The sequence below is a fragment of the Eptesicus fuscus genome, chromosome 22 (assembly GCF_027574615.1).
Source record: "Eptesicus fuscus isolate TK198812 chromosome 22, DD_ASM_mEF_20220401, whole genome shotgun sequence".
Classification (NCBI taxonomy): domain Eukaryota; kingdom Metazoa; phylum Chordata; class Mammalia; order Chiroptera; family Vespertilionidae; genus Eptesicus; species Eptesicus fuscus.
In genome coordinates, this window is record NC_072494.1 from 31,774,532 (window position 1) to 31,793,930 (window position 19,399).

The 19,399-nt window shown below is 50.1% G+C and overlaps 1 protein-coding gene across 1 annotated transcript; it reads right to left on the reverse strand.

Annotated features, from left to right (window-relative positions):
- Positions 1-365: 365 nt before the first annotated feature.
- CAMK1G (calcium/calmodulin dependent protein kinase IG) lies at positions 366-18,377 on the reverse strand. The gene is made up of 12 exons (XM_008146015.3): positions 18,271-18,377; positions 14,185-14,313; positions 10,714-10,788; positions 8,420-8,558; positions 7,633-7,756; positions 6,312-6,387; positions 4,848-4,960; positions 4,024-4,102; positions 2,508-2,595; positions 1,854-2,275; positions 622-736; positions 366-470 (listed from the first exon to the last, which is right to left on the reverse strand). Exons 1-11 carry the CDS (start codon positions 18,360-18,362, stop codon positions 646-648), a joined length of 1,428 nt encoding a protein of 475 aa, XP_008144237.1. The 5' UTR covers positions 18,363-18,377; the 3' UTR covers positions 366-470; positions 622-645.
- Between the last annotated feature and the right edge of the window lie 1,022 nt (positions 18,378-19,399).

Below are 19,399 nucleotides of genomic sequence, written 5' to 3' on the forward strand. Positions count from 1 at the left end.
GCAGGCGACTACACGGATGAGCCCATTCTGGCCACAGGGCTGGAGGCCTGAGAGGCAGGAGCGAGTGAGTGCTGAGCGGGGAGTCTGGGTAGCTGCTCCTTATGGCTTTGCTCTGAGGGTGACACAGCCTGGCCAGCCTGTTAAGCTTTTCAAGACAAACGACACAGACCTGGGCAAGAGCTATCTACGCACACTGCACAGAGCCACGGCACGTGGGGAGTGGGGCGCAGAGCAGCAGGCCAGGGAGACCTGGAAGCCGGCGGGTGCCGTTCCTCCTGCCCACAGCTTCGGAGGCCTTGTCACCGGGTGGCTCATGCCTGGGCCTGCGGTGAGGGTGTGCCCCAGGCGGAAGCAGTTGGCTGCTTCTGACCAGAAATTGCTCCTGCCACGCCTTGCCCCGCTTGCTCCCCTTCCTCCTGCTGCAGAGTCGAGCCAGGTTCAGAGGAGCAGAGAAGAGTTGGCCATCTCTCCTGCAGAGGAAAGGGTGCAGGGTGGAGTGGGGGTGCCCTGCTGGCACCCCTCAGACCCCATTATTCAGACTCTGGGATGGGGCCTTCCTTCTGGGATAGAAGCTCCCCCACCAAGCTCCCCGCCCAGCCCTCCTGCCTCTAGTCCCCTCACCTGAAAGCTGCAGCGACACAGGGATCACATAATGAGACAGACTCCAGTCTGCCCCGCCCGGCAGTGGGAGCTGCCGCTGGCTTTGACGGGCACCAGGACCTCGGACTTGAAGTTCCTGGAGAGGAAGTGGGGCAGCAGGCTATGATGTCATTGACACGGGAAGAAGAGCCCAGATAGTTTCCAGTGCCTGTGGCACCCACTCAGCCCTTCCTCTAGGCCAGGTGGTCGGCAAACCGCGGCTCGCGAGCCACATGCGGCTCTTTGGCCCCTTGAGTGTGGCTCTTCCACAAAATACCACGGCCTGGGTGAGTCTATTTTGAAGAAGTGGCGTTAGAAGAAGTTGAAGTTTAAAAAATTTGGCTCTCAAAAGAAATTTCAGTCGTTGTCCTGTTGATATTTGGCTCTGTTGACTAATGAGTTTGCCGACCACGGCTCTAGGCCAAGCATTTCAAACTCTCGGCCCATGGGCCGCATGCCTCATTTATTTGGCCTGTGTTAGCCTTTGAGTTTGACATGCTTGCTCTAGGCGGTTCAGAAAGTACAAGCACTTGCAGGAAAGACAAACAAGACAAGCAAGCTCCCTTCCTTCCCCCCAAAACACCGAGACCCCAGAAACTCAAGGAATCTAATGCTCATTCATTCACACATACGCCCAGGTTTCTGCTGGCATTTATAATTCCTGTTGCTTCACCAAACTTTTATAGTGCCTCTGTGAGGCAGGCTGAGCAGGTAAATATAATTCAATGAACCCATTTTACAGATGAGCAAAATAGAGGCAGAGACATTGATTTGTTAATGGCCACACAGCTAGTGGGTGAGAAGGACAGCATTTCCCTAGACCCCTGAGCCAGAGCTCTTCCCACACTACGGAGCTTCCTCAAATGGGAGAGATCCTTTGGTCAATTTATTTTAGCTCGTTGCCCGAGTTCTTTCAGACCCAGGCTGAGTAGGGCAAGACCTCTGTCTTTGGGTGACAATACATCCTTTTTGCCTGGCTGGTGTGGCTCTGTGGTTGAGCATTGACCCAGGAACCAAGAGGTCACTGGTTCGATACCCTGCAAGGACACAGGTCCGGTTTGCAGGCTCAGTCCCCACTAGGGGGCGTGCAGGAGGCAGCCGATCAATGATGTTTCCCTCTCATGGATGTTTCTATCTCTCTAGCCCTCTCCCTTCCGCTCTCTCTAAGCACCAAGAAAACCATATTTAAAAAGAAAAGAAAAGAAAACACGTACTTTTTGTTGGCCTTTTTGAAGAGTGAGGGCTCAGAGCAGTAGGAGGACTTCGCTTTGCTCCCGATGCTCAAGCAGCTGGCGCAGCAGCCACAGGGCCCCACAGCCAGGGGCCCGTGCTGCATGGGCACCAGGCTGCTGCTGATGCGGAGGGAGCCGTTGATCAGGCAGTTGAGGGACCTGCCACCAGGAGCTGTGGGCCGGAGGCTATGCTGGCAGGGCAGCCGGGTCAGGGCAGGGAGTGCCACGCGCTGGTCCAGGACGGGGGCTTCAATAATGGTGATCTCCGGGGAGCTGGGTCTCGAAGCTTCTGAGGCTTTCATGACCGGAGGCCTGTTCTCCGCCTCGGGGCGGACACCGGGACTGTGCAGGTTCATGTGCAGCTTCCTCATGTGGTGCACCACGGCGGCTGCGTTGAAGGCTTGCTAAGGAGACAAGGCCGGCCTTGGCCATCTCCAGGCTCGGAGGACCACAGGGCTCACTTTCCCTCTGCCCTGTGGCCTCTTGAAACCAAAATGCCCACTTCTCAGTGCAGAGAGGGTCCAGGGAGTGCCAGTGTCTGCTGGGAATCCTCAAGGAAAGCCCTCCACTAGCCCTGCCCCAGCCCAGCCTCCAGGGGCCCAGAGCAGCCTGCGGCCTCCTGGGAGGACCACTTACCCTCCACTTGCTCTTGGCAAAGTTCTTCTGGATCTGAAGGCTGACTGATGGGTAGATGTCCCGGTGGAGGGCTGTGTTTCCGTTAATCCTGTGGATGCAGAGGGGACACCTGGATAGTGGATGCCTAAGGGAACTCAGTCAGGAGACTGTGCATGTAGGTCCAGGTTAAACCAAGTGGAGCCCAAGGAGAGGGTGGCCCACAGCAGGGAAGGCTGGGATCCGAGCTCCTCTGTCCCCTGGGAAAGTCATCAGGGGTCTGTGCTTTGGCAAAACCCAAACCTGCTTTAGATAGAGTAGGATCAGCAAATCTACCTATTGCCGCTTTTGTAAAAAAAAAAGTCTTCCCAGGACACGGACATGCCCCTTCATTCAGGGATGGGCTATGGCTGCTTCCGTGCTACAGAGGCAGATAGACTAGCTGCCACAGAGGTGGCATGGCCAGCAAAGCCTAAACTATTCACTATCTGGCTTTTTATATAAAAAGTTTTCTGACTGCTGGGTCAGAGGCACTTGGGTTGTCACCATCCATTAGCTCAAAAGTTTGCTCAGAACCCACCTCCTTCTGGAAACCTTCCTCAGTGAGGCCACCCAATATAGGCGGCCCTTGTCCTGTCCCCTCAGCCCCTGTTCACACGTCTCTCAGTGTTCCTCAGACACGTGCCATGTGCACGGTACTTGCTAGGTACTAAGGGACCCAGAGCGGGAACAGACGTGGTCCTGATCCCCTAGGGGCTTACAGTGTGGGTGTGGAGCTTCACGCCATGGACTGAGGAACCATGGCTTCAGGGAAGGGCAGAGACCACTCTGGATCCGGAAGGATGCTACATGCAAGGCAAGAGGCAGGACCTCCCAGGTGGGGAAAATGGTATAACCCAAGGTGCAATTCGGAAAGAGCTTGGTATATGGGGCTGGGGAAGGCAGGGACAGAAGTATATCTCATGGGCCTTTCTGGAATAGAGAAGGTGTGTTGGGAATCCTGGGAAGTAAAGTTGGAGGTCAGGCCAGATTAGGGAAAACCTGGGCAAAGGATTCTGGGATTGCTATGGTAGGAAATAGGGAGCTATTGTTAATTCTTGAGCAGGGATGTAGCAAGAAGAAAAGGAGGTGTTTCAAGACTTTATTGACCTACTTCATGAATTGTGGTCATGTTCAAACCACTTCATATGGAACAGGTTTTAACCGCAGAGTAGCGTTAAATGATGCTCTGAAGAGTAGACAGAGCTGCCTCTTGGGTAACTAGAACTGAGTGTTGCCCTCTAGTGCTGACACAGAGCCTAGCTGCTGCCCTCTGCACTTGACCAGATGGCCCAGCCGCCACCCTGGGGTCAGAACCCACTTAATTAAATGCTGTTTGCGTCTCTGGCTGGACCCAATGAATACATCTATGCTCCCCAAATGCCACAACAGTAGACAGCTCAGGGCAAGCAGACTCCAGGGAAATATTCCATTGGACAGGTCAGCGTGGTATCTGGGGAGCCACGGCTTGGAGATTGAACCCACCCCATTCCTCACTCACCAAGGGTGCCTCAAGGCCTTCTCGCAGGTGTACCGCTCACTCGGGTCTTTCTCCAGCAAGTGGCAAATAAAGTCCTTGGCTAAGAGGAGCAATCAAAGACACAGCAGCTAAGGAGCAGATTTCATGACTGATGGAAATTCACTTCCGGCTGGTGGGTGGCAGTGAATGCATCTTTTAGCTAATCTTCCAAAGAGGTAATTTTAAGTCTTAAAAAGAGATAAAAAAAAACACACAAACCAAACCACCTAACAACAACCCACCATAAAGCACCAAAGAGAGCCTCTCCTCAGCCTCACCCACGTAGCAGCGCACGTCAACCTCTCCTCACGAGGCACCAACGTGTGTATTTACACCATTCAGGGGCCAGCGCCCACATGTGGGCACACATGTGAGTGCTGGCTTTTCCCAGCTCTGATCTCTACATAATGGATCCAACAACATGCAATGACTGCCTTTCGCACACAGAGACGTGGCACGGTCTTGGTCTTGGCGTGTAAAAGGCAAAACTTGGCCTTGGTCTTGCCAGTCCTGCTGGAAGACTGTCCTGGCTGTGCCTCCTGCCCCCTCATATGGACTACCTCCCTGCTTTTCCCAGGCGGACTATGGTTCTATCTCCAGGGAAAGCGAAAGCATGAACCTTAGATGTGCATAATATATTGGCCTTTGAACCAGATAAAGATTTCTCTGCCCTCCCTGGCAGCCTGTTTTCCGTGAGATTCCCCAGGGACTTTCAAGAGCTTGCTGTCATCCTTTGTTAAGCTCTTTTCTCTCGGCCGCCTCAGCCTGGAGCCTGTTATCTTGTCACTCACACCCACCGGCCTTACCTGACTCAGAAATGTCATCCCAGAATGGAGACTCAAACTCATAGTAGCCTTCTTTGATCTTCTCAAAAAGCTTAGACTCAGTTTCTTCATAGAAAGGAGGATACCCGCACAACCTGCAGGGGAACAGGAGGGCCATGCTGCTGAACAACCCTTCCTTCCTGGGCCAGCCTCTCCCCACGGGCCAGCCTCCCACCGGGCACACAGGCAGGCAACAAGGGTCCCCCCCTCCCCCCCCCCCCAGCAGTGTGACCAGGACGGGGGCCTGCCTCTGACTCAGGAACAGTGCAGGTCCCATCAAGTGTTTATGCAGCAGCCAAAGCTTGGAACAGGCAGCCCTGGAAGGCCCCTTTGGACATTCTTCCCCCAAACCCTTGCCACCTCTCCCTGTACCTCCCCTGACTCCCAGATGATATAAAATATCTTCCTCCCCCCCCACCACACACATTTTTTGTAATCCTCACCTGAGGATATTTTTGCATTGATTCTTGGAGAGAGTGGAAGAGACAGGGGAAGACAGAGAGAAACATTGAGGGAGGAGAAACACATCAATTGGTTGCCTCCTGCATGAGCCACGACCAAGGCCCAGGCCTGGGAGGAGCCTGCAACCAAGGTCTGTGCCCTTGACTGGAATCAAACCCAGGACCCTTTGGTCCACAGGCTGACGCTCTATCCACTGAGCCAAACCGGTTAGGGCGATATAAAATATCTTTAAGAAGGATGGTAGAATGTCCATCCTTGAGTGTAAGCTTTATGAGGGATTTAAAAGGCTGTTTTGTTCTTTATTATTTAGTACCTATACCAGTGATTGGCACAGGGTAGACAGTCAGTGAATATTTGTTGAGTAAATGAATGAATGAGAGTCATTATTCGACATAAGCTAAGGAAATAGAGAACTGAATCCACATTAAGTGGTAAATAACAAACAGTAGGTTATTTTTCTAAGAGCAGAGTTCACTACAGGTGAGGAGAGCTGGAGGGGAAGGGGTGGTGAGCAGGTTTGGAAAGGAGAGCCTGGGAGTGTGTGGGGAGGAGCAATGACCAGGTTCACCCAGACCATCGCGTGGCCTTGGGCTGACATCACCAGGAGAAAAATCTTAGATGTGAACATTGTGCCCACGTGGCTTCCGAGCTGCGCTTGGCCTCTCCCCTTTTCACTGCTCATCCCGCAGAGGAGGACTCAGCACATGCAGTAAAGGGGGCGGGAAGACGGACTACCAGGTGGCTGAACAGTGGGTTCCTGTTGAGCTGTTTTCATTACCTGGTAGACACCAGGGCAGGTGGAGCTGTGTGTGCAAGCGTGCTTGTGTGTGTGTGTGTGTGTGTGTGTGTGTGTGTGTGCACATGTCTATGCACATGCTTTGGAGGTGGATGCCGCTTGAGGAGCGGAGACAGAGGACAGGAGAAGAGGGGGTGAGCAGGTTCTGAGAATTCCCAGGAACTGAGCCAATGACAACATCTACTCACAATATGTAGGTGATGACGCCAATGGACCAGCAATCCACAGCTTTGCTGTAGGGTTTCTGGGCCAACACTTCCGGAGCTGCAAACCAAAGGCAGAGTCAAGCCTGGGGCACGACGAGAGCGCGGTGGGTTGGGGGCTGAAGGTCAGGAAGAGGCTTAGAGAAGAGGATTTATTGCGGCTGAAAACTCCCCTCGGGCAGGGACTGTGTCTTTCCCATCAGACTACATCTTCTTCCAACAAACTAGGAGGTCCCCAGGACAGGGCCTATGACTGTTCAGACTGAAGATCTCAGGGCTATGTGTCGCCCATTGGACTGAGTGCTTTCTGAAGGCAGGTCCTGTGTCTCCCCACGTAGATTGGGGATCCCCAGGGCAGGGGCTATGGAAAAATCTGCATGTTAGGGATTCTCTCTGACTAGACCAGGATCTCCATGAAGGTAGAGTCTCCCCTGTTAAGTGAGGAACTCTCCGAGGGCCGGCTGTACCTGTCCCATCAGTCTGTGGCGCCTTCTGAGGGCAGGGCTCAGTCTGCCTAATCAGATCATGAGCTCCTCGAGGGAATGAGCCATGTCTTCCACTGATTGGGAGCTCTGGGGCATCTATCTGTCTTCTGAATTGATCACAGACACCAGGGCTTTGTGCCCAGTGGGACTAAATACCTAATGGTAAGTACCAACCTCTCTTTTAGGGAGAGTGCCCATTCTATCTGTTGAGTCGGGTTTGTACTTCCCACTTCTAATGCCAACCCGGTGAGGACTGGCTAAGGGGGAAGGGGCAGGAGTGGCTGCTCTCAGTCTGGGCTTTCTCTCCCAGTGACCTCACCTGGTATTTTGCCTGCTCTTACTTTTTGGGGGGTTCTGAAAGCCTCCTGCTTAGGCAGGAGGCCCCACTTCTGCCAGTTTCCTAGGGTATGATTTGGGGGTTCCTTAGATACAAACTCAGCACTATGCCTCCAGGATACCAACACTTGGGAGGCTGAGGTTTCCTTTCAAGTGGGAGAAAAGAAAGGGGTCTAGTGGACAACCCTTCGCTGACTAAAGGTTTCTGAGTTTGTGACTTTGTCTCTCTCCGTTGTATAGCCTGAAAGACAAAGGCAGAAGTTGGGGTAGGCTGTCTTTCAGATGTGGGCTTGGGAGCAGCAGGGGTAGTTTAGAGATCAATGGATTGGCTGGCCCTGAACCTCATAAGTGATTGTTCTACTTGGATCATCCCTGAAATTGAACCCTGTCTCCTCACAACTGTGAATCACATCCCTCTCTGTGAATAACATCTATGTGGTCAAATGTAGTCAATTGGTCATCCTGCCTCCTGCTCCCAGACTCACCAACGTAGCCTGGGGTCCCACAGGCAGTGGACATGACACCACTCTGTTCCATCTTGGACAGACCAAAGTCTGTGATCATGATCTTAGAATTCTCTTCAGGGGTGAGGTACAGCAGGTTTTCAGGCTGTGGGGGAGGATAAATAGCATGCAGTACAGGATATAATAATCTGAAACACACATCTCTTCGCCTCCCTGATATATAATTTCCTAGGAAGCTGCACCCTGGGCCCCTGACTTCAAGGCCAGACTCATCTCTCCCCCACTCTTCTCTCCTGCCTCCTACCTGCACCCTAAACTCCTATACCCCATCATTCAGTATTTTGCTTATGGCCTTGACTTTGCTTAGCTTTATAGCCTTTAAGGTAATAATCCCCCTCTCCCATCAATCCCCAACTACCCTAAGACTGTTTTTTTGAAGGAATTAACCTTTGGTTAACTACCTCTGACCTCTCCAAAGTCTGGCACATGCCTGGTGCAATGTTGACCCTCAGTAAGTATTTGTTACATTTGAGTATGTCTGTGGCTGGGTCCCAGAAACCTGTGGATTATCTTGGTAGCCAAATAGGGTAAGGACTGGTAAAAAGTTCAGGAAAAGGCTAAGATACAAATTGACAATGATTGCTCATTCATCTAAGATTTGTTCAATCCAAGGGCAGAAAGGACCTTAGGGGTGAGCCAGTCCAGCCCTTTCCATTTTACAGAGCTCAGACTGCCCATGACCCTTGCACCTTCCTAAAGGATCATTTCTCTGTCTCTTTCCCCCCGCAACGAGGGCCCACCCTGGCACCTTTAAGTCTCTGTGGACGATGCCATTCTCGTGGAGGTATTTCACAGCTGACAAGACCTGCTGGATCACCAGGCTGGCGTCCTTCTCTGTGTAGACACCCCGCTCCAGGATCCGGTCGAAGAGCTCCCCACCAGAAACACTGTGGGCACAGGGCAAAGGCAAGAATCCAGCTCTTATTTCGGGTCATATGAATGCGTTTGCTCTGTAGTCATGGGGACACAGCTGTGGCGAAACAGACAGGTACCCCTGACTGCGCAAGGAGGACCTGCCACTCCAGTCTCAGAATGCCTCCTTCAGGTGCCTGGAGTGATATCGCTAGGGAGTCATTTCTTTGGGCCAACCTTTAACCTCTCCCTGGAAACGTCCTTTGAAATGTAAAATGCCCCTGGTTAGGATTTCCCAAGAAGCCAATAATTCCTTTCTGTGGACACATTTCTTATCTGCCTTCTCTCCCGGCCTAGGACACCGGGAAGAAGAAATGATGAAAGAAGTGAAACTGAAATCAGGCAAAGAGAAGGTGTGCAAATGAGGATTCTGTGCTTATGTTGGGAATTCTTTCCTCATTTTGTCAAATTGGGCCACCTAAAGGTGAAAGTATGGGGTGGAGTTGTAGGGGTAGTTTGAGGCTCACATGGTATGGTATCTTAGGATTTAAGGGACTTTTAAGATCAAGTCTGACCCCCATCTCTTGAGTCCCATCTAGACTATTTTTGCCTAGAAGTTTTCTAGTAAGTATTGGACAACAGAGAACTCGCTACCTTTTAAGACAAACTGTTCCATCTTTTGTCACCTCAATATTTCTAGCTCTATGATGAACCGACTCCCTATAGTTTCTACCAGCACACAGTAATGCCACCATTGGGCCCATGAGGGCCACACAGAACAAAAACAACATCCTCTATCACATGAATCTTTTCAGGTGTGTGCACTGAAATGCTTTTCTAAGGCCTTCTCTGGGATAAATATCCCAGACTACTTCAACCACGAGTCAGGGGCTCCAATCCCCTTCTACTGCTCATGACATAAGATGTGGCTCTGCACCCATGTGAGGACCATGTGGTACTAAGGGTGTAGAATTTCTCCAATAAAAATGCATGACATCCTACTCCTTCTGCTTCTGTCCTGATGCTCTGGACTCTGTTATGGGAGCTGGAGGCCCATGAGAAAAAGTTACTCTTTGTCCACAACTAAGATCTCCTGACTCAGAGTATCCTGGGTCCTGGGGCTGGTGCTCTGGGAGGCTTGGTGGTTCTTCAGTGAATTCAGAATCTTCCCACCCTCCTGCCTCCCACAGTGAATGACTGTGTGATAATCCTGGCTTCATTGAGGTGCCACATGGTCCCTGCTCACTTGTTATGATGCTCTGGGCCCTCCCCCAACCTTACTCCCTTGACTGCTTGCTATTGCTATTCACTGGGCCTCAGGTGAGCCCAGGGGTTGATAGGCTGCTGAGGCCAGAGTTAGTTCATTAGAGTTTCTGAGGAATTAGCCTGTCAGCCAGAAACATTGCATCTAGTTATGCTGAAATTGCAGTGATGCGTGTGTTTGAGTGTGTGTGTACTTTGTAAGTAGTGTCTCTGAGCCCAGTGCTGACTCCTTGGGAAAACTGGCCAACCCTAAAGCAGCCACCCTCAGGCAGAACTCTATTTGGATATGACAATGACGGGAAGACCTTCCTAATGAGGCAACATTTCAGTCCTACACATGAACGCACTCACAATCACAGCCTGTTTTTAACTTTGGGTGACTCCCTTTCGAGCAAGTCTTTCTTTATATTGAATTAAGATCTATCTACCTGTGGCTTCTACTCCCATAGTAATTTTACCCTGGAGTGATGTTAAACGATTTAATATCCAGTTTGCTCAACATGACTGGTCAAAATGGACTCAAGCCATGGGGCAAGAGAAGGGTTCTAGAGGCCCCTGCTTTGCCAGGAAGTACCCCTTCAATTGTAGGGTTGTGGGGAGGTCCAGAGGGAAGAGACTGGGCCAGAAGGGAGGATGGATAGGTTAGAGTCACAGCTACTTGCTGACTGGTAGGAAATATTTTAACAACTAGTAAGGCTGTGCTGGTAGGTACTAACTCAATAATCAACCCTAGCTTTATCCCTGGATGCTAAAGAACAGGTCCACACCCAGAGGCATACTGATCCTAAAAGGGCTCTTGGCATTTCAGATTCTCTTGAGCTAATTCTTGATTTTTAATCACCATTCTTCCCTCACCACCAACCGCCTCCTCCAGGCCTCTGAGGCCCCATGGGGCATCTGTGGGGGAAGCAGGTCCCCTTTACTTACAGCTGCATGACCAGGTAGTAGTGAGTGGTGCTCTCATAGATGTCCTCCAGGGTCACGATGTTTTCATGCTTGATCCTGGGGCAAGTAAGGTCATGGTGAAAGGCATGTGGTTTAGGTCATCTAGACAAAGGATGCCAGCCCAGCCCAACTAGAGACTCTTATTTCTGTTGGAGACTTTTGATGACAATATTTAGGAAGAATGGGGTCCTTATGAAGCCTTTCTAACACATAGACCATCACAAAGAAATCCCAGGAAAAGATTCCCAGAGTGGTGCTCAGTCCATATTTTTGAATGGATAATTGATCATCCTGCCTTTAGGGAACAAATGTTTCATTTGTTACTTTAAGGATTTCTTTCAACTTGATCAAAAGAGAAAGTTAAAAGACCTGAGGAAGGTTAAGGGAGCATTCAATTATACATACAACATGAGTATCCAGGTCCCTTTTGGAAACATTGCACGAAGAAAGGCTACTACAACAGAAGGGACTTAGGTTAGCGAGGCCTCCTCATGGGTAACCATGGAGAAAATGTTGCAAATTTTTTGTTCCAGGATATTGTGAGAAGGTAGATGCTCATTTGGGGGTTCATTTCGGTAGGATGTCTTAGACCAATGATTCTCAGTCAGGGCTGTTTTGTCCCTCAGAGGACATCTGGCAATATCTAAAGACATTTATGATTATTATGACTGGTGACAGGAGAGATATTGCAGGCATTCACTGGGCAGAAGCAGAAATGCTGCTGAACATCCTACAATGCACAGGGCAGCCCCAACACAACAAAGAATGATCTGGTCAAAAATGTCAATAGAGCTGAGGTGGGGAAACCTTGCCCCAGATGACCTTTGCTGGGATTACTCAGAGGCGGAGGCAAGCAGAATAATCATATTAGCTGAGGGCTTGGCTTTCCAATCAGCAATTCAGTGCATGGCTGTCCAGGAAGAAAATTTCTAGGAAGTTTGACTCATGGTTGTGCAACACAGGGGTTAAGAACTTAGACTCTAAGTCAGTTGTTTAGATGTAGCTCAGGCATTTATTAATTGGGTAACTTTGACTGGCTTACTCAAATCTTCTAAGCCTCACTTTCCTCATCTTCAAAGATCTGTCTTATAGGGTTATACAAGTGTTTAAAAAATACATGTCAAATGCTTAGCACAGTGTCTGGGGAGTAGTAAACACATCTATATATATAAAAGGCTAATATGCAAAGTGTCCCTGCAGGAGTTCTATTGCTCTCTATGATGTGTGCTGACCACCAGGGGGTGGCATGGAATGAAGGGAGGCCCCGGCTGGCAGCTGGCAGCCGGGGAAGGGAGGCCCTGATTGGCCCTGATCACTGGCCAGGCCTAGGGACCCTACCTGTGCACAAATTTTGTGCACTGGGCTTCTAGTACTTAATAATACCTATCATCTTTTAGACATTTCTAAAAATATAGACTTCTTGCAGTAGTGATCTGATGGATTGAATTATACATACAAGCTGACAAAACTAACATCAATTTGTTGATGATTCACTCACTGAACAAGTGTTTTATGGCTGTTTATGTATCTGTGCTGTTAGGGACTGATGATACAATATAATAATATCAAAGACCACCTTGCTTTCAATGAGTCTAGAGTCCCTCTCTGCTTTAAACAAATATTTTTATTAATTTCAGAGAGAGGAAGAGAGAGAAACATCAATGATGAGAGAGAATTATTGATCGGCTGCCTCCTGCACGCCTCCTACTGGGGATCAAGCCTGCAACCCAGGCATGTGCCCTGACCAGGAATCAAACCCTAACCTCCTGGTTCATGGGTCAATACTCAACCACTGAGCCACACCAACCTGGCTCTCTCTGCTTTAATCTCCCTGAAGCCCAGACCTATATCTTTAACATCCTACCAGATACCTTCATGTAGAGATAAGTGGATACTTATATTCATTGTGCTCCAATCACTTTCTTTTTATTTCCTCCAAGCCTAGACATCCTTTTTGCTTTCTATCCCAAGGATGATATTACTGTCCACTTAATCACTCAATCTCAGAGTCATTTTTAATGCTTTTTTCTTTTCTATTCTTACCAGTCAACCCCAACCCAATCACTTCTCTCTCTGAAATGCCTCCTAACCTTGGTCTTCTGGCCATTACATGATCCTGCCACTATTTTGCTTGTATCCTCTTCGCTTGAGAAAGTCATGTAATTGATCTCCCATCCTCTAGGCTGGCATTCTCCATTCCTGGCTTAATACAGGATTTCTAAGTAGAAATCTGATTATGTGACTTCTTACTTAAAATCATTTGATGACTTTTCTTTGCCCACAGAATAAAGTCAACAGTCTTCATCATGACAGCCAAGACCCTTTATAATCAGGTCCCACTTGACCATTTGGTTTTATCTCCTGTCCCTTGATAACAAGTTCAGGGGCTTCCAATACTTACTCTTTCCCAACACCCCTTGCAGCTCCATGATTCTACGTGTAAGCTTATGTTATTCTCAGTCTGAATTCCCTTCCTGCATTGCCCCTCCTGCCTCCATAAAATTCTACTCATCCATCAAGATTCCTCTTCTTTGAAAATGTACCTAATAGTCCTTACTCATAAAAAAACACATGCAGGCAAAATGAATCCCTGTCTCCTTTAAACTCTGCCTTCTGCTAGTGTGAGTCACATCTAATGGGAGTATGGTTTGCTACGAGTACTCCTGTCTCTGCCCAGAAAGTGTGAGCTCCTGAGGGTAAGGAATTTTGTTGGCTTCATCCTTGTGGTCCTGATGATGACTACACTTTTTTGCACACCAAAGGAATCCCACAACAAGCCCAGCTGTAAACATTATGATTTATTTTTTTTTTTTTTTTTTTTTTTTTTTATATTTTATTGATTTTTTACAGAGAGGAAGAGAGAGGGATAGAGAGTTAGAAACATCGATGATAGAGAAACATCGATCAGCTGCCTATTGCACACCCCCTGCTGGGGATATGCCCGCAACCAAGGTACATGCCCTTGACCGGAATCGAACCTGGGACCTTTCAGTCCGCAGGCCGACGCTCTATCCACTGAGCCAAACCGGTTTCGGCAATTATCATTTATTAGTGTAGCCTCCATCATGATGCTTAGGGCATTAACCCTACATTTGATTTGGAACAAATTGAGGTTCATTTCCAAGTTTTACACTGCTTCTTTACTTGTCAATTCTTCCTAGGGTTGGCCTTCAACTGAAGTTTGTTCCTTTGAGATAATTACCCTCTGGTCTATGTGCACAAACCAGCTCTGCTACCTGTTGGTTCACTAGACAACTGGCTGGGAGAAAAAAGTCAGCCAAGACAGATTTTTGGCTAAACTTAGCTGGTTAATCAAACTGACCCATTAGCTCAATCAAAGGGAGCAATGCCTTCTGGTATGAAAAACCCAGCCCCGGACCTTCTCGAAGGTGATTTGTGAAGGAAATGTTGTGACCCCACAGTTGTACTCAGCCAACCCTAAGACCCACTCACTTTTTCAGCACAGCGATCTCATTCTCGAGGCTGCTGTCCCGGAATGCCGGTGACTTCTTGATGCACTTCAGGGCGAAGAGCTTCCCAGTCACCCTTTGCTTCACCAGGAAAACTTCCGAAAAAGCTCCTCTGAGTAGAAGACACGGGGAAATAAAAATTAGTACTGGCTGGCTAGAGAGCATTGTTGGAGGCAAAACCGAAGTGTCAATGAAGGAAGATGTGGCAGGTCATTAGTTTCCATTGTCATTATGGGCACCTGATGAACTGTTGATGGCAGAACCTATCTGACATGCCATTGTGCCCTCTCTTTCATCCACCAGATTGGAAAGAAAAGATTCTGTTACAGACTCAGGGACTATACGGTCCTATTTCCTGGATCTATAATTTGGGAAGGACTCCCAGAGACTCTGCTTTGCTTTGGAGAGATTTCTTCACTTGGGAAACTCATTAAAGAGAGGTCACTGCAGCCCAGCTGGTGTGGCTCAGTGGTTGAGCATCGACCTATGAACCAGGAGATCACGGTTCAATTCCTGGTCAGGGCACATGCCTGGGTTGGGGACTCAATCCCTAGTAGGGGCCCTGCAGAGGCAGCTGATCAATGATTCTCTCTCATCACTGATATTTCTATCTTTCTCTCTCTAGCTTAGAATCTAGTGTGAGAGACAGACATTTACAGACAGCAGGAGGTATTATGAGAGCACCGAAAACGGAGACTTAAGACATGGCCCCTACTATGGTTGGGCTGGGTGTGTGCTGCCAGTTTCAGCAGATGCCATTCACCTTGGAGCCACTGTATGCTTTATATCAGTGGTCGGCAAACTCATTAGTCAACAGAGCCAAATATCAACAGTACAACGATTGAAATTTCTTTTGAGAGCCAAATTTTTTAAACTTAAACTTCTTCTAACACCACTTCTTCAAAATAGACTTGCCGAGGCCATGGTATTTTGTGGAAGAGCCACACTCAAGGGGCCAAAGAGCCGCATGTGGCTCGCGAGCCACAGTTTGCCGACCATGGCTTTATATCATAATTATTATAACATCTCCCCCCACCCCCAGCAGATAGTAGGCTAGAGAAAAGGGCGATTTTTCCTAATGTGTACAGTGACGATTTGGGATAGCTGAGGAGGATGTAATTCATGGCTGTCTGACTTAAGAACACCCTGGCTCAAGTTTAAAGGAATGAATGAGAGTTAGTCCAGTGGGGGAGTGGAGGGAGAGAAACACTTGAAAGTGGTGTTTCAGGTGGGGATGGGGAAGAAGCATGAGAAAGAGCATGGAGGTGGGGAGCAGCAGATTGGGGTGAGACTCCACTTTCCTTATTCATAAAAGGAGAGAGTTGAGAAACGTGGCCTTAACAGCTGTGACTTTGTAGGGTCTACCCTGAGTGCTTCTTTCACCTTTACCTTTACAACCACACATGCATGATCCCCCAATTTCAAAGCTGACACCCGCTCTGGGCCCTCTTGTGCAATGAGATAAAATTGAGGCCTTTCTGGGGTGTCATTTACATCAAGGTGCGTGTCCGTGGCACCTGTTGTGGCAATCGGAAGTGATGTTATTGCTTTTCTGCCCCAGGCTGCTTTCTACTGTGTGTGTGTGTGTGTGTGTCTGTTTGTGTGTGTGTGTGTGTGTGTGTGTGTGTGTCAGAGGAGAGGGATTGGAAGACTTAATTGTGCCATCTGTCAGACTGTCAGATTGGGGAGCAGAGAGCTAGTTTCAAGCAGTCAAGGTTGTTCGGGTCAGGAGGCAAGACAGGCAGAGCCTTCAGAGCCAGGAGTAATGGCTTCAATAGTTCTGGTTTGCATTTCCTGCTCTGAGTAGCTCTCCACTCCTGCTGGGAGCCTGGGTGCTGCCAGAGGTGGGGGCAGGGACCAAGGAGAAAAAATGTTTTCCTGGGCAGTGAAAGGAGGTGGCCTGGATCTTAGATGACAGACCTCCTGCTACAGACTAGCTTTGCCCAGGGTCCCTACAGTTGTCCCAGGGCCTGGAATTGTGGGTGGTGTCTGGGCAGATTTAGCAAAAGCCTGTTCTCCCTGGTGGGTTATTGCAGAGGAGCCGAAGGCTGGAGAGAAGGGGCCTTTGGCCTGGGATTCTGGTGCATCCCCCATGGAGGAGTCTGCTCTGCCCCCTGCTCCCTCCCCACAGCGCCTCCCCTGGGTCAGCTGTGGGGTCTGCAGCCTGGGCTGCCTGTCCCCCTCCTGAGCACCACAGAGGAGCTTCCTCCTTAGCTTCTCCTCAGCCCTAGCTGCTAAGCAGTGACTTGACCCTATCTTGCCCTCCTGGTTGCCCCAAATCACTGTGGGGCTGGATATGTGAGAGCCACTGGAAACACTTAAAATATAGATTCCTGGCTGCTGGGTTTCTGTCTTCCCAAATCCCTGCGGCCAGGAATCTGTTTTTGTTTTGTTTTGTTTTTCAAAACATCGCCTGGGCTAAAATAATAGCAAATTAGTTTTTGAGGGTGAACATGATATTGTGGATATGGAAGAAAATGCCTTTATTCCTAGGAGATGCAGACAGAAGGATTTGGAAGTGATGTGTGATGATGTTTGCAACCAGTGTACAAATGTGTGTGTGTGTGTGTGTGTGTGTGTGTGTGTGTGTGTGTGTGTGTATAAAACAAATATAGTGAAGTGTTATCAACTGTTGAATGTAGGAGGGGGTATGTTGATGTTGAACTATTATTTCGCCTTTTCTTAAGCATTTCCTCAGTTAGAGGGATAAGTTCCAGTGGCTCTGATGTGTGGGGTTTAGAAGCTGCTGCGGCCGGTCTCCCTGAGCGCCACGTGGCAGCCTGTCTGTCTTCCATAGTCCTACCGCCCAAGTCTGGGCAGACGGTGAATAAGCTTCTGTCCACCCAGGCGTCCTTCTCCCTCCTTCTCTTGATTTTTGGGCTGCTTAGCAAACCATTTCAGATTCACTCACGAGTCTTGTTCCTCTCTCTTCTGCCAAAAGCCCCCTCTCTAGCCACCCCCGTCTTGGCAAAGGCCCTTGATGGAGGGCCCGTGCTTTGATGACTGGCACCGCCGCTGGGACCCTTCTGTGCCCACAGAGCCCAGCCCTGGCCTGGGCGGGGTGGTGGGGGGGGAGGGCAGGGCAGAGGGCTGCTCTCAGGACCCAGCCTGCTCCTCTCCATCTATGGTGAGTGTGGCCAGCCCTCGCTGCCCGAGGTCACTGCCTCCTAGCCAAGGCAGAGGGAGCTAAACTCTGCCCAGCTGGCCCAAGGCAGAGCTTGCTTTCATGGAGAGCCCACTAACTGCCCCTCACTTCCCCAGGCCCCTGGGCCAATTAGCCCAGACTAATTAGCTGACCAGCTGGGGTTCTGAGGCGATGGGGCTGGTGGCCCGGAGGTGCTCCCAGCCTGCGTCAGAGACTGAGCCCTCCCGGAGGAGAGGCAGGGCCAAGTGGAGAGTCAGCTGCAGCCCAGCCGGCTCTGCTCCGCCAGCCGGGTAATCATTGTCAAGGGGCAGAGGCATAGACACCCGGGGGCTGGCGGGGGTGTGGGCTGCAGCGTGACTTTAGTTTTCCAACACAGCACTGAGCCAGGGAGCAGAGACGCTGGTGGGGTGCGGAGCTGATCCAGGTGTGCGAACCCATCCGTGCTTAGCCTGCAAAGCACGTTTTCTTCCATCTCCAGCAGACAGTGGGGTTGCCCTTTCACTGCCCGGGGAGATGAAGAAGCTGGGCGAGGAGGCCCAGGGAGGCGCTAGGGTCACTGAACCTCCACAAGTGCTCCAGAAAGTCTCTTTCCTCTGACCAGGATGAGGACCCAAGGGCTGTGGCAGCTATGGACATAGGCAGGGTCCCCGGGAGCAGGGCAGGAGACAGAAGCTGGGGAGGGGCCTTTTCCCTGGGGGCTCCAGTGGACGAAACCGTCCTCTGTATTATCCCAAGGTACCTTCCCTACTCTCCACCGCAGGCCCCTACTCCACTGCCCTCGGTCCCTTGGAGCTGCTGAGATGATGTCCCGATTGATCAGTCTCTGCTGGCCTGGAACAACTCCTTCCCAGCCCTCGCCCCCGCCCCCCCCCCCCCCCCAGGAGGTGCCCCAGCCACTCCCTCGGCTCCCAGCCCCGCACTCACGATCCCAGCACCTCCATGAAGATGAAGGTTTTCCGGATGTTGGTCGTCTGTTTCTTCCAGGAGCTGCAGTCATCTTCTTCCTTCCGACCCATCGCCTCCAGAGTTGAAGCTTCCGGGGATGCTTTGTTTGAGGAGGGGAAGAAAGGGTCAGCTCAGCTAGTTTCTCAAGTAAAATGAGATGAGTTGTAAAAAGAATTTATATTTTTACTGATTTCAGAGAGGAAGGGAGAGGGAGATAGAAACATCAAGGATGAGAGAGAATCATAGATCGGCTGCCTCCTGTTCACCCCCTCCATGGGGGATGGAGCCTACCACCTGGGGCAGGTGCCCTGACCTGGAATCAAACCATGACCTCCTGGTTCATAGGTTGACACTCAACCACTGAGCCACGCTGGCTAGGCTTTGAGTGTCTACCACACGCCCACTGTGCTTGCCACACGCTCGAGTTCAGAGTCTAGTCTGTGGTGGGAACTCTATTTTGTGTATACGCATGGATGAACTTGGCTTTATCCACCTGGGCTGAGCTAAGGCATTTCCTGTGTTACCAGGTGATCCCCAAAGTGTTTATTCACATTGCTGAGTCAGCCCAACTTCCTTTTCTATTATTCCAACTCTGCTACCTCCCCGAACCCCCAACCATCCCTATTCCCACATCTGACCTACCTGCTATGGATTAAACACATGGATGCTGGATGAATGAGCACTGTGTTCCCTCTGCAACTCCCACAACATTTAGCACAGTGCCGGGAAGTAGTTATTCATTAGAATCTGAACTGAATCAGGTCCTGACTTTAATATCAGAGTTCTGGAGTTACCACAGGCATTCCATGGTTGACACCTATGCCGTGTCAGGGGCTGGCTGTGTCCTGATGAAAAACACAGCTTCCCTGGGGCTGGCAGGCTTGGGGAGACGGGCAACGAGCAAGTGAACTAACATGTGCAGAGTGTGGGGAAACCGCAGAAGAACAAAACCCGGGCTTGGAATAGAGACCAACAGAGCAGGTCTTCTTTAGAGAAAGGTCAGGGGCGGCCTCTCTGAGCAGGTCGTATTTCAGGTGAGATCAGAAGTTTGGGAAGAAGCCAGTCAAACACAGAGTGTGGGAAGGGGCACTTTGGTGGAAGGACTAGA